Source organism: Rhododendron vialii, chromosome 9a (genome assembly GCF_030253575.1).
Source record: "Rhododendron vialii isolate Sample 1 chromosome 9a, ASM3025357v1".
NCBI lineage: Eukaryota > Viridiplantae > Streptophyta > Magnoliopsida > Ericales > Ericaceae > Rhododendron > Rhododendron vialii.
The window spans coordinates 35,308,554-35,321,242 of record NC_080565.1 but is presented as its reverse complement, the minus strand read 5'-3'; the positions used below and the strand labels follow the sequence as shown (position 1 = coordinate 35,321,242).

General features: G+C 37.2%; 2 protein-coding genes across 2 annotated transcripts; both read right to left on the bottom strand.

The window, feature by feature from the left end:
• Positions 1 to 3,476: 3,476 nt before the first annotated feature.
• Positions 3,477 to 4,490, bottom strand: LOC131300543 (uncharacterized). Its single transcript, XM_058326444.1, has 2 exons — positions 4,054 to 4,490; positions 3,477 to 3,783 (listed from the first exon to the last, which is right to left on the bottom strand). Exons 1-2 carry the CDS (start codon positions 4,267 to 4,269, stop codon positions 3,670 to 3,672), a joined length of 330 nt encoding a protein of 109 aa, XP_058182427.1. The 5' UTR covers positions 4,270 to 4,490; the 3' UTR covers positions 3,477 to 3,669.
• Positions 4,491 to 5,255: 765 nt separating this feature from the next.
• On the bottom strand, positions 5,256 to 5,633 carry LOC131299843 (uncharacterized). Its single transcript, XM_058325415.1, has one exon. The coding sequence runs from the start codon at positions 5,631 to 5,633 to the stop codon at positions 5,256 to 5,258; it is 378 nt and encodes a 125-aa protein (XP_058181398.1).
• Positions 5,634 to 12,689: the final 7,056 nt, after the last annotated feature.

The following is a 12,689-nucleotide window of genomic DNA, read 5'->3' as shown; positions in this document are numbered from 1 at the left end:
CTAATCTGTACGCATCATTACTGCGTCTTGGGGATTTAGTTTCCCAACAGTGGTATCAAAGCAGGCTGTAATCACGCGTATGGATTAAACAGGCCATATTGTCCGTAGGTTATAGAGGGTAGAACGTAGAACTGTGCTAACCCTTATTTTGCAGCGTTCTTACCCAGCTATTATGGTCACATGATTTTTATTGGTTTTATGTGATTGAATCCCACGATAATTTTTTCGTGGTTATTGTTATTTATTGGGTACCACGATTATTTTTCGTGGTTGTAATAATTAACGTAACATGTGTTATTTATTAGGTGCCACGATTATTTTTCGTGGTTGTAATAATTAACGTAGCATGTGAACTTCAATGGAGGCATAAGATCGATATTTGTATGTTTCTTCGATTGTAATAGCATTCGATGGTTATTCGGAGATCGAAGATGGTAGATACAAAAGATTCAAGTTATTTGGTTCGCAATAGTTTTTTTCCAGATTCGTAGGGTCTGATTGCAGGGCTATTTTGACCCAGTAAACATTGGAATCAGAAAATCTGTTCTTCACAAAAGTTGTAGATAATTGAATTTCGAATCCAACCCAATTTGAATCACTTCAATTGGAGGTCAGATGAAAAAGATATGGCCAAAATACTGAAGGCTGTGCAGTTTACGCGGGAATATGTTAAATCCGAAATTTCTTGCCTAAGCACGGTTGGATTTTGGTTTTCTTGATTGATTCAAACTATCTAAGTCTTCTACACAAGTATAGCCGAAGGATTTCAAATTTAGAAGGACTCCTTATTGCTTAAGGATTTCAAATTTGGAAGGATTCCTTGCTGCTCAAGGATTGCATCTTTGACCATAATAGTTGGGATGCATATTTTATTATGTTTCCTAATTTATATTTATGCATGTTTCGATGATTGTTTGCATATGTGATAGTTTATCATATTGGGACAACATGGTAATATGTGGCTTTTGACCTAGATCACGTTTTTTGCAAACTTAAAAATTTTGATGACCCTCACAATTTTTTTTTTAAATAACTAAGTGGGAGAGGGAGTTTATTTTTATAAATCCCACGGTCTCCATTACTAGTATGTAGATGATGTAATTAATTTTGTGTGATGGTTTTAGAACCTTCCCCCCCATTGGGCAAAATTAATTATGGCCTCATCGGTACAGACTTCTTTAAAGGATAGGTCTATGATGATTGTTGTGTGAATTACTACACCATCTGAGGTAATTCATAACGGAACAATGGGTCATGGGGCTAGGTAATGGTATACACTTAGCTGTAAATAATAGTATCCTCACCATCTGAGTCACTATTATTATTTATAGGACCGAAGTTATATTGGCTATTTAATTTTGCTTGGCACGGTATAGTGTCTAGATAGTAAAATTAAAAGGTTGTGTCTATCTACACGAATGATAAAGAGTAGAGACTTCCCATCGAGGCATGCTCTTTACGGTGTGTAGGGTTGCCAATGTTTTTCTTTTAACATGTGGTAGAGGGAACCAATATTAAGATGAAATTCAAAATTTTTATTGCCCTTCATAATTGATTGTTATGTTATTTGATTCTCAGATTCAAAAATGGGCTCTTTCAATCCACTTGCCATTATTCTCAAAGAAAATAAACTTACTGGACCAAACTATGTTGACTGGAAAAGAAACTTGAATATTGTGTTAACTGCTGAGGGCCACAAATATGTGCTATCTACGGCGTGCCCTCCTATACCTGAAGAAAATGCCACAGAACAGGATGCAAAGCCTTATAAAGATTGGGTTAAGGCTGATGAGATGGCGCGGTGTTATTTTTGGCTTCTATGTCGAATATATTGCAACATCAGCATCAAGCTATGGAAACTGCTTCTGATATGATGCTGAACCTCAAAGAAATGTTTGGGGATCAGAATCAGGCAGCAAGGCTAGTTGCTATGAAAGAATTGGTGAGCATCACCCATGTTGAAGAGACCCCGATTAGGGATCATGTTCTAAAGATGATAGCTCTTCTTAATGAACTAGAGATCCTTGGAGCTGAAATTGATAGGGAAACCCAGATCGATTTCGTTCTTAACTCACTGCAGTCTGAGAGTTTTAAGCAGTTTCGCCCGACTTATTCTATGAACAAAATGCATTTATCTTTGGCGAAACTTCTTAAGGAACTCTAAGCGGCTGAGGGTCTTTTGGTTGCGAAGAAACCACCATCAGTGCTAGTGGCAGAGAAGGCTTCTACTTCTAAGACGAAAGGCAAGAAGAAGCAGAATAAGTCTCAGAAAAAGGTTGTGGAGGCAGTTCATGCGCCTCAAGGTGGAGTGAAAAAGCCTACGGACAAATGTTTTCACTGCAAGCAGAAAGGACACTGGAAGAAGGAATGTCCGATTTTTCTCAATAAAGTGAACAAACAAGGTAAATCTTTTTCACTAGTTGTTGAATCATGTTTAGCGGTGTTCTCTACCAGTACCTAGTGTGTAGATACGGGAGCCACTAATCATGTTTGCAATTCATTGCAGGGGTTCCAGGAAACCAGAAGACTCAGTAATGGGGAGATTTATCTACATATCGGAAATGCTACGAGAGTGGCAGCAGTTGCAGTAGGAAATATTTTTTTTAAATTTTAGTAGTAATAGGAGTTTAATTTTGAGAGATTGTCTTTATGTTCCTACTGTTAGAAGGAACTTGGTTTCGGTTTCTAAGTTAATAAATGATGGATATTTGGTTTATTTTAGTGACTCTGTGGTTATTAAGTTAAATAAACGTTTTATCTGTTCTGGTTCATTGGTGGGTGATCTCTACATTATAAATCCTATATTTTCTACAGTGCAACTGCATGAATTGAATAACACTAATAATTTATCATGTAAGAGAAAAGAGCCTTCGAAATTGAACCAAACGTATCTTTGGCACTTACGTCTTGGTCATATTAATCTGAATAGGATTTCTAGACTGGTTAGAGATGGACCTTTAGGTTCATTAGAAGTTAAAGGAACTTTCAGTCTGTGAATCCTGTTTGGAAGGTAAGATGACCAAAATACCTTTTTCAGCAAAAGGATATAGAGCAAAAGAGCCGTTAGAATTGGTTCACTCTGATTTGTGTGGGCCTATGAATGTCCAAGCTAGAGGTGGTTTTGAGTACTTTGTCACTTTTATTGACGGTTGCTCAAGGTATGGATACATTTATTTGATGCGCCATTGGAGTTCAATCAGAGTGAACCAATTCCAACGGCTCTTTGGCTCTATATCCTTTTGCTGAAAAAGGCCTTTTGGTCATCTTACCTTCCAAACAGGATTCACAGACTGGAACTTCCTTAACTTCTAATGAACCAAAAGGTCCATCTCTAATCAGTCTAGAAATCCTATTCAGAAATCCTATTCAAACATACAAATATCAATCTTGTGCCTCTATTGGAGTTCACATGCTACGTTAATTATTACAACCACGAAAAATAATCATGGCACCCAATAAATAACACATGCTACGTTAATTATTACAACCACGAAAAATAATCGTGATACCCAATAAATAACAATAACCACGAAAAAATTATCGTGGGATCCAATCACATAAAACCAATAAAAATTATGTGACCATAATAGCTGGGTAAGAACGCTGCAAAACAAGGGTTAGCACAGTTCTACGTTCTACCCTCTATAACCTACGGACAACATGGCCTGTTTAATCCATACGCGTGATTACAACCGGCTCTGATACAATTGTCTTCATGCCTCCAAGGAAGACACTTGTTAACACCAGTTTTGAATGTAAAGTCGCCTTTAACAGCTTCAAACCCTAGAAAAGAAGGGCATATATGTTCAATGTCTCTTTACTACTACAGTCACTCATAAGAATTATGTGCAAATTCTCTGTAAACAATTACCCAAATGCATATCTGGCAATAACAACTTTTCCCTTATTTTGAACTACAATGCCGTGCGATCCTTGTTCTAACAAGAATCGCAATATTTGAATCTGGAAGTCCTTGATCGAAATTAACCAGAAAGAGGAATAACAAAAAGAAAAACTAAGCAATAAGAGAGAGGCTAGGGAAACATCAATTACCTCATCCATCCCAAAACTCACCACCTTCTCCTCCAAAGATTGAACATTTGTAACATTGAACTTGCTAAGCAATGCAATACCAGAGATGTTAGACATGGGCATCACCACCAAATCATCCATCACCATATATGTTACGACACCTTTAACGTAGCCTCCCTCACCGGATAAACCAGTATTGGCAACCTTTAATGGGACGAATGTTACATCGTACGACATAGTAGACTTGCATGTCGGACAATTAACTTTTGGGTCATTGGTGACGAACCTGTAAATCAGGTTAAAAAAAAATTGAAACAAGAGAACGATTTTGTTAGTAAGTAATGTAAAATTTTAATGTCAAGATGAATTGAAAATCTCAAGCAAAGTCTTCAACATATAGGAAATGTAGGGTTCGAATTCCGTGCCATCCGCCGCAAAATAGAAAATATCTATGAGATCAAAATTAACTTAAAGATTAAAAGCGATTTGATACATATCATTATATGATTTAATCAACAAAAAAGTGGTATTTATAATGATGTTCAAGATTGTCACAAAATCAAGACGAGCACCACAAAAATGAGCTCATGGAATTTCAGTGCTACACAAACAGGGGTTGAATGGAGGTAGTGGGCACGTGATCACCTTCACATTTTTTGTTTTGTGTGTGTTTGTGTGAGATATGGCGATCAAGAGGAGTGTCAGGGGGTCGCTTACATGCACCTCGAGGTCCTCGACTAATTTCCTCCCAAATTCGGTCAAAGGCTAATCACTCACGATGAGATTAGAGAATTCACAAAAAAAATAAGTTTTTGAGGTATATCCTCAACAGCCAATTCGTTTAATAGACAGACCAAATCAGAACGGATCTTTACTTTACTGAGTCAGGTCTGGAAGAGTCACGAATGACTTAGTTCATTTCCAGCCCTAAAAATAGGTACTCTAAGTAAGCTTTCGTTCCAAAACAGTTAATGAATCCTTAATATTAAAATTGCAAACACATCACAACTCGAGTAGCAGAGGTGAAACCCGCAATACATAAATGGGCAACGAAATCAGAAAAAACAAAATCACATTAGAATTTTTTCAATTTTTTCTTTTTTATATTCACAATCTCTTTTTTGTCTTTTAGGGAAGGAAAAAAAAATCATACACTTCAACACTAAAACATAAAAAAAAAAGTAAGTGTGGATATCAAAAAATGAAGTTTGAAAATCAATTCCCTAGTTATACCTAAAACAGTTTGCACACTGCTTGTATGCCTTGTTAACCGCCGGCTCGGGCGCATCATCGTCGGTGAGAAGAAGGGATGCCTTCGTCGAGCGGACAGCCACCTTGGGTTTCAACAGAACCTCCTTTTTCTGGTTGGGTTGCATGTAGGTATCGCTCAGGTTGTCTACGCTGTCGTAGAGGTTTCCTAGGCTGCCGACCAAGCTCTTGGCAGTGAGGAGGCGGACGACGGTGCCAATGGGGAGAGAGAGGAGGGTGAAGAGGAAGTCGATGAAGTCTTTTCCGGCCTCGGCGAAAAGGACCCTGTTGTTCTTCGTGTCGACTAGTAGTTTCAGGGTTATCACTTCTTTGGAGGAGGAGGAGGATGCCATGGGTGAGTTGAGTCAGTACTAGTGCTTTTTCATAGGGTTTTGGAGATGAATGTGGGATTATACAAACACAAGCTAGGGAAACGAAGTAGGAAAGAATAAGGATGTTAGAAAGAAATGCGAACACATGAGTTTATTACTTATAATTGGTTTCTCCTTTTGTAGGTATAAGGAGAAGCATTTGGCATGGCTTCAAGTCTAGACAAACATAATCGTGACTTTAGACATGAATATCTTCCTACTATAGACAAGGTTAAGCATATCTTACAGCATTGGTCAAGCATATATTAAAACTTGCAACTTCCTTCATGAACATAGTTTGGGCAAACCACCAGATACCCTCATCATCAATAAACAAAAAAAGATGGTACATCGAAAAAACAACCAAATTCTAAACCACCTCAAGACCCTTGAACGAATCAAAGTCTAACGCGCGCGCATTGTTTCCTCAGCGGCAGCAGGATCGAGTATGCATCAATCCTCAGCCCCTGTGTGTTTACCAATTTTTCTCTCGATTAGAGATTTCGGGAAACAATGCCAACAACAAAAATAAGGACGAATACGGCTATGTCTCCACAAGACGGATCCGTGGTTCCACGCCATACTTCAGGACTTCACCGGAAGAGAAATGATAGTCGAGTCAAATGTGAGATTACGAACAAAATTGAAGACAAATGGAAGAGACTTCCATTAATCTTCAACGATTGATCCATCGCCGTGAGCGACACATCTAAGATCCTAAGTTAAGCTTAGAATATGAAATTCTACTCCTACTCCTAATTATAAACCGAATGGGTTAGTAGTGTCAAAAATTAAGACAAATAAAGATAGACTTTGATTTGTTGGAGAGAGATTACAATGAAGTCTTAAAAGACTATTTATAGAAAATAACAAACGTAGGAAATAACTTCCTAACTTTTCCACTAGTCTTCATTCAATCATTTGCTTCCACTTGTCAAAATAACTTTCCACTTCCCTTCAAATGTGTAGGACCATGACAAGTGTCCTTTTAACTTCCACATGTGTAGGAGCAAGCCAAGTGTCCTGCATGCAAATAACAATAATAAAAGAAATACTAATACTAGTTCTAATATTAATACGAATACTTAATAATAATAAAATAGGAAGCATTCTCATAATTGCCACCTTTTAATAGATCATCGACAGGCGGTGAAATATGGTGTAAACACTGTGTTATCGAGAAAGACGCTTGCTAAAATCGTCTTTGACTGCAAACTTGCTTTCAACAGCTTCAAGCCCTAAAAACCCAAACAAGAAAGATTCAGAAATTAACATCACTAAGCCTAAAACATGGTTAAAAGAACAGTGTGAGATTAATTGAATACCTCAGGCATTCCCATGTCAACAACCCTTTCCTCAAGTGCACCAACTTCCTTAACATTAAATTTTAACATTAAATTTGTTAAGCAAAGTAGTAGTAATACTAGAAACAGCAGACATAGGAGTCACCACCAAATCATCCATCACCATATAAGTCACCACTCCTTTCACAATTCCTCCCGAGCAACATAAACCGCCTCCCTCCACATACCCAAGTTGCTATCGGGGCACAAAACTAATAAAATATACCCAAGTTGTAACACGATCAGTGTTTGAAAAATATGTGCAAAATATATTCTGTATGTTTTTTGGTTCGAATTAATGTGAATCACCGGGCTTGGTCCATAGTCCGCTACAGTACCGTGAACACTCAAAAGTTTCAAACTTCTCTAATTAGCAGCAGCTTACTTTGGGCATTTCGAAGCTAATAAAATCTGAAACCGGAGCAATTAGCTACAGATGATTATATAGATGGAATTTAGTATTATGTGCACACTTCGTAAACCACAGGGGTATCATTGTACACTTTTGTACCATAGGGCATGTATCCTCACAATATCCAAATCACAAGATTTCAAGTAGACATTGCCAATGAAAAAAAAAGGAAGAGAATAAGTGACTAGTCATCCGTATTCATTTGTGTCCGGATGTTTGTATACAAATCTGGCACGAATTTATCATTTCAAAGGGTTTGGCTTAGTGTTTGTGAGAAAATCAACAAGTGTTCATATATGAGGTCACTTATTTCATTTTTATGGAGGCCAAACATTTCTAATTTTGGAGCCACTAAGATTTAGGAATTATGCCCGGTCATTGTATTTAAGGTCCCGAAATTAATCAAGATAAACGCAAGCTGATTCTGACATCTGGATATAAAATAAATAAATGATGTCCACCCATTCCTATCTCAATAATACTCATTCCGTCCCAATTTAATTGTTCTTTTTGGGAGTTCGTTTCACTTTTCAATTGACTATAACTTATAATTTATAATATTTTATGTGATTTCGAAAACATTATTTTATAAAACTAATCGAGATCTATCAAATAAGGTTAACACATTAGATTGATTTTAAAATTTTCTTTTTTCGAATTTGAAGATAAAGATGGGTGTCCTTTCGTATCAAACACACGTCCTTTAAAAATCTGATTGACAAGATAGAGGAATGGATGCGCTATAAATGCTTATCTTTTGCATTGATCTTCGGTGTACTGAACCACGGCAAACCATGCAACCTGATCGAGAAGTTTTTGGGTGACTGCGGATATCAGACACAGTATTCTGTCGGCGATCTCAATTGTTTAAGCATGTTTTAAATGGTTTGAATTTTAAAGAGAGAAAAAAGAGGAGAGAGAATTGTTGAGTAAGGGAAAAGAGAGGAAATAAATTCAGACCATTAGTCCAAAACACATTTAAACGACTGAAATAGCCAACAAATACAGCCATGTGGTATCTGCTCGGCACCCAAAAATTTCTCAGCTTGATCAGCCGCAAATCAAAGATACTTGTATGAATTCATTAATGGTTGTGGTGGATGTCCACTTCCCCTTTTATTATTGAGAGATGATATGAATGGGGAACGTTATTGAAATGAAAAATTTCGGCTATGTTCGTTTTATGTTTTAAAGGAGATTTTTGAAAGTAACAAATAAAAAGAGATAGGAAGAAAAAATTTAATAAAGACTGTGTATAAATTTTGGATACTCAAAACGAACAAGCGTGGCAAATTTGTATACAAACATCCCGACACAGATGAATACGAACCATTCAACTAATGCGCTCGTGCTTCTCAAAAAACAACTTTTTTGTGACTCTTTGTCATTACTAGTTGACCGCGTCGTTCCGTGTCAAAAATATATTTATAAAACCTTGGAATTAACTACTACTCCGTAGAATAATGGTCAAGACCGAGTATCGTTCCGACGGAGACAGTATGGCTGAGTTACGACAAATTCAATTAACTTCTAGATTAATTTGGGCAAGGAAGTTTGGTTGTTTGAATTTAGAGAATTTATTAAACTAAGAGAAATAATTAAATGGAAAGTTTGAACGATTGGAGAGAAAATCTAGGGTTCGAATCCACCTCGACCGCGTAACTCAAACATGCATAGGTAAGATTAATTATTCGAATCAGAAGGCATTATTGTGAGGGCTTGCAAACCCTAGCAATAATCGTCAAGAAAATTATTGAGTTGTTAAAAGGCATAAATTATCCCATAGCACGGACCGTCTCAGAAGTACGGTCTAGCCGCCTAACGGCACAGCCCGTCTTACGAGTATAATCTATCTCAGAATTCCAACTACAATCGATGAAAATCATTGTAGAACTCGTATTTGAAAGCATGCATACAAATACTCAATAGATTAAAACCATCAAAATCATTCCATTCAATTGAAACGGAAAGGGTTCTTAGTTATACAATCGATCCGAATAATAAACCTAAAACCCATACATAAAATAAAGTTACTTGGTGCGAAGTTTCATCTTCCCTCTAGAAAAGGGGTTTAGCCGGCCATCGAAGCTGAAGAATCGAATGATATTGAATTGATCTCTGCCGCTGCCACAAAGCCCACGGCCAATCTTTAATTCCCCGTTCAAGTTTTTCAACCAAAAAGCTGCTGGGAATAATAATAACCTCCCCTCAATAATAAACTAAGTTCCCTTTTTTATGCTGCTGCCGAAACTCTCTTTTCCATAAAGGAAAAGACTTCTTTTCCTATTGCAACTCTTTCCTTGTGTGTGCACCAAATAATTGCACCAGGAAAGAACTTTCCTCCAGCCAAATCTTGGTCAAAGTTCCTTATACAATATTGCTTGGGCCCAGGTGGATAAAAGGAGCACAAATCATAAATCCAATTCCATTGGTATTTTATTTGCTCCACCGAATAAATGTTAGCCCATTGTAAAACCTTTCAATTTGTATGTTTTCGCACCATCGGTCTCCAAGGCCTACAAACACCACAAAACGCTAAAATATATCAAGTAACAATGTAAACGGACCGACAAATCGTAAATTAGGTGGATTAAATGGGTGCTTTTCAGCACCTATCACTAGTCACTCTTCTCTTTCTTTCTTTTTTTCCCTTTTCCGGTTTCAGTAGCTTCGAAATGCCCAAAATAAAGTATCATCTGCTGCTAATTAGTAGTACTCCCTCTGTCCCTTTTTAAGTGTCCTGCTTCGTAACTCCAACTTATTAAAAAGACATCATCATTACACCTTTCACATCAACTTTTTCCTCAACTTTTCCTACTTACCCATCATCATTACACTTTTACTTACTAACTTTTCAAAATAAAATCTACTTTTAGGGACAAAATAGACAATACACTAACTTTTACCCCCTAACTTTACAAAATGGACACTTATTAAGGGACGGTCCAAAATGAAATACTGGACACAAAAAAAGGGACGGAGGGAGTAGTAATTATTACTCCCTCCGATCTTCGGTCCTTTTTGGAAGTTCGTATAATTTTTTAATTTATTATATCTTATAATTTATAATTTTTTTGGTAATTTTAAAAATATCATTTAAAAGAATTCACTAAGATCTACAGAGTCACAAATAAAATTCATATTACATATAAATAGTATTACCAATTAAAAGTTATAATTAATTTTTTATTCGGTTGAATATGACAAGTGACAAAATAATGAAAACAGAGAGAATAGAAATTTAAAAAACTTTTGAGTGTTCACAGAATCACAATACCGTAGCGGACTATGGACCAAGCCGAGGTAATTCACATAAGTTCGAACTGAAACACAGATCGAGGGAAATGTGATTAATCTTATAAGTACGAAATCCAAATCTCCCATGCTCCTCAAACTAGTTTGTCATTTGTCTTCCGAATCTCATCTTTTGCCTGTCACGGGAGATTTAGACAGCCACATATGTACTTGTATGCCTTAAAAAAATGACTTCCCAATTACCCCATAAAGAAACATTTTCGTCTGATCAAAAAAAAAAAAAAAAAATTACCCCATAAAGAAAACATGACAACTAATAATCGTAACGAGATTAAATTCTTAAATATAAACTTGATCAGACATCGATAGGAGTATCAAAAATTGAATTTTACTTTATAAAATGGATAGTTTATCTTTATTACTATTGACATAAATTAGATCATCTATTTTATAAACCAAAATTCAAATGTTGATATATTTATCGACTTCCGATCAAACTGATTTTTTGTATGACAATACTATATTGCGAATCTTAAAATATGAATGATTCAGATCACAACAATAAATACTCAGTGAGGCCCATAACAGACAGTGATAAAAAAAATGAAGTTTTACACCGATAGTGGATTTATTCTCCTAATGAAACCATAGAAAGAACAAAACAATTGGTTACGACTGGCATTGGACTCTAAAAAGACTGATCTGATCGAACTTAAATGAGAGAGATTTGTTACGGGAATTTAAACTCTGCTGATTCAATCTTCAACTCTATTATGAAACCAAATCATTTGACATGTCGAAAAAGTACCGTTCGTTAAGTCATGATCGAATCCACAATAGCAAAATGAACAACCCTGTCCTCAAGTGCCCCCACATCCTTCACATGAAATTTGTTCAGAATGGTAATCCCTGAAATAGTAGACATTGGGGTCACCACCAAATCATCCATCACCATATAAGTCACCACTCCTTTCACAAATCCTCCCTCCCCTGCTTCTAATTTCACTTCCTTCATCCCCTCCAGATCGTGAAACATAAGCCATCTCCTTAGACATGAGGTTGTTGCAACAGGGGCAAGTAGCATCGCAGACATCGCTAACATACATGTGAGACTGATAAGTCCTAGTGTTAAAAATATTAGGGCACACGTAAATTTTTTTGGCTATGCTGCTGGAGACATTGTTGAGCAAAAACAAAGGATTGACGTCAAAAGAATTACCAGTTGGTGGCTTGGGATTCAAGAGATCCAGCTTGGTTGCGTTTGGGCTGGAAGTAGGTTTCGTTAAGATTTTCGATGCTTTCATAAAGGTTGCCCAAGGTCCCAACCATAGTCTGTGTTGTGAGGAGCTTGACCACGGTTCCAACTGGCAAACGGAGAAGGTGGAACAGGAAATCGACGAAGTCCTTCCCGAGTTTCAGGGTCACCTTGGCTTTAGAGGATGCCATGGTGGTTGCTCTCTCGTTATGTGCCTTACGAGTACATCTGTTGTCTATATATATAGACCTATATATACGCAGATAGAGTTTATTTGGGGTGATTAAATGATTTATCCCGCTTTGACTCACCAACCCACATGACGGTCCATCTTCGATATTCAAGCTCTCTCTCTCTCTCTCTCTGGCTTGTTATATGGAGAATTGGAACAGACAGAACCATTTTTTGCATGCCTATGAAATTGGCTTCCCAATGAGATTTCTTCCGAGTATACTCAAATAGGAGTACACTAATATGGATGAAAAGAGCAGAATTGAATCCCGATTGGGGCTGGGTGCTCGGCTTGGTCGAGCGCGTGTTTTCCATTCCCACCATAAGCAACTTGAACTCCACTCCTAACGACAAGGGGAGTTTATGTGCTTTGTTTTAGAGCAGCCCGCGCTGTAAGAGCTGTAGAGCGGTTGATCTGGTCGTCCATTTTGATACGAGCCATCCATTCTTCGAATTAAAATCTGAGCTGTCAATTGCCGAAATGGACGGCAAGATCGGCGGCCCTATAGAATCCCCGGTTGAACAGACAAAAACTTGCAAGT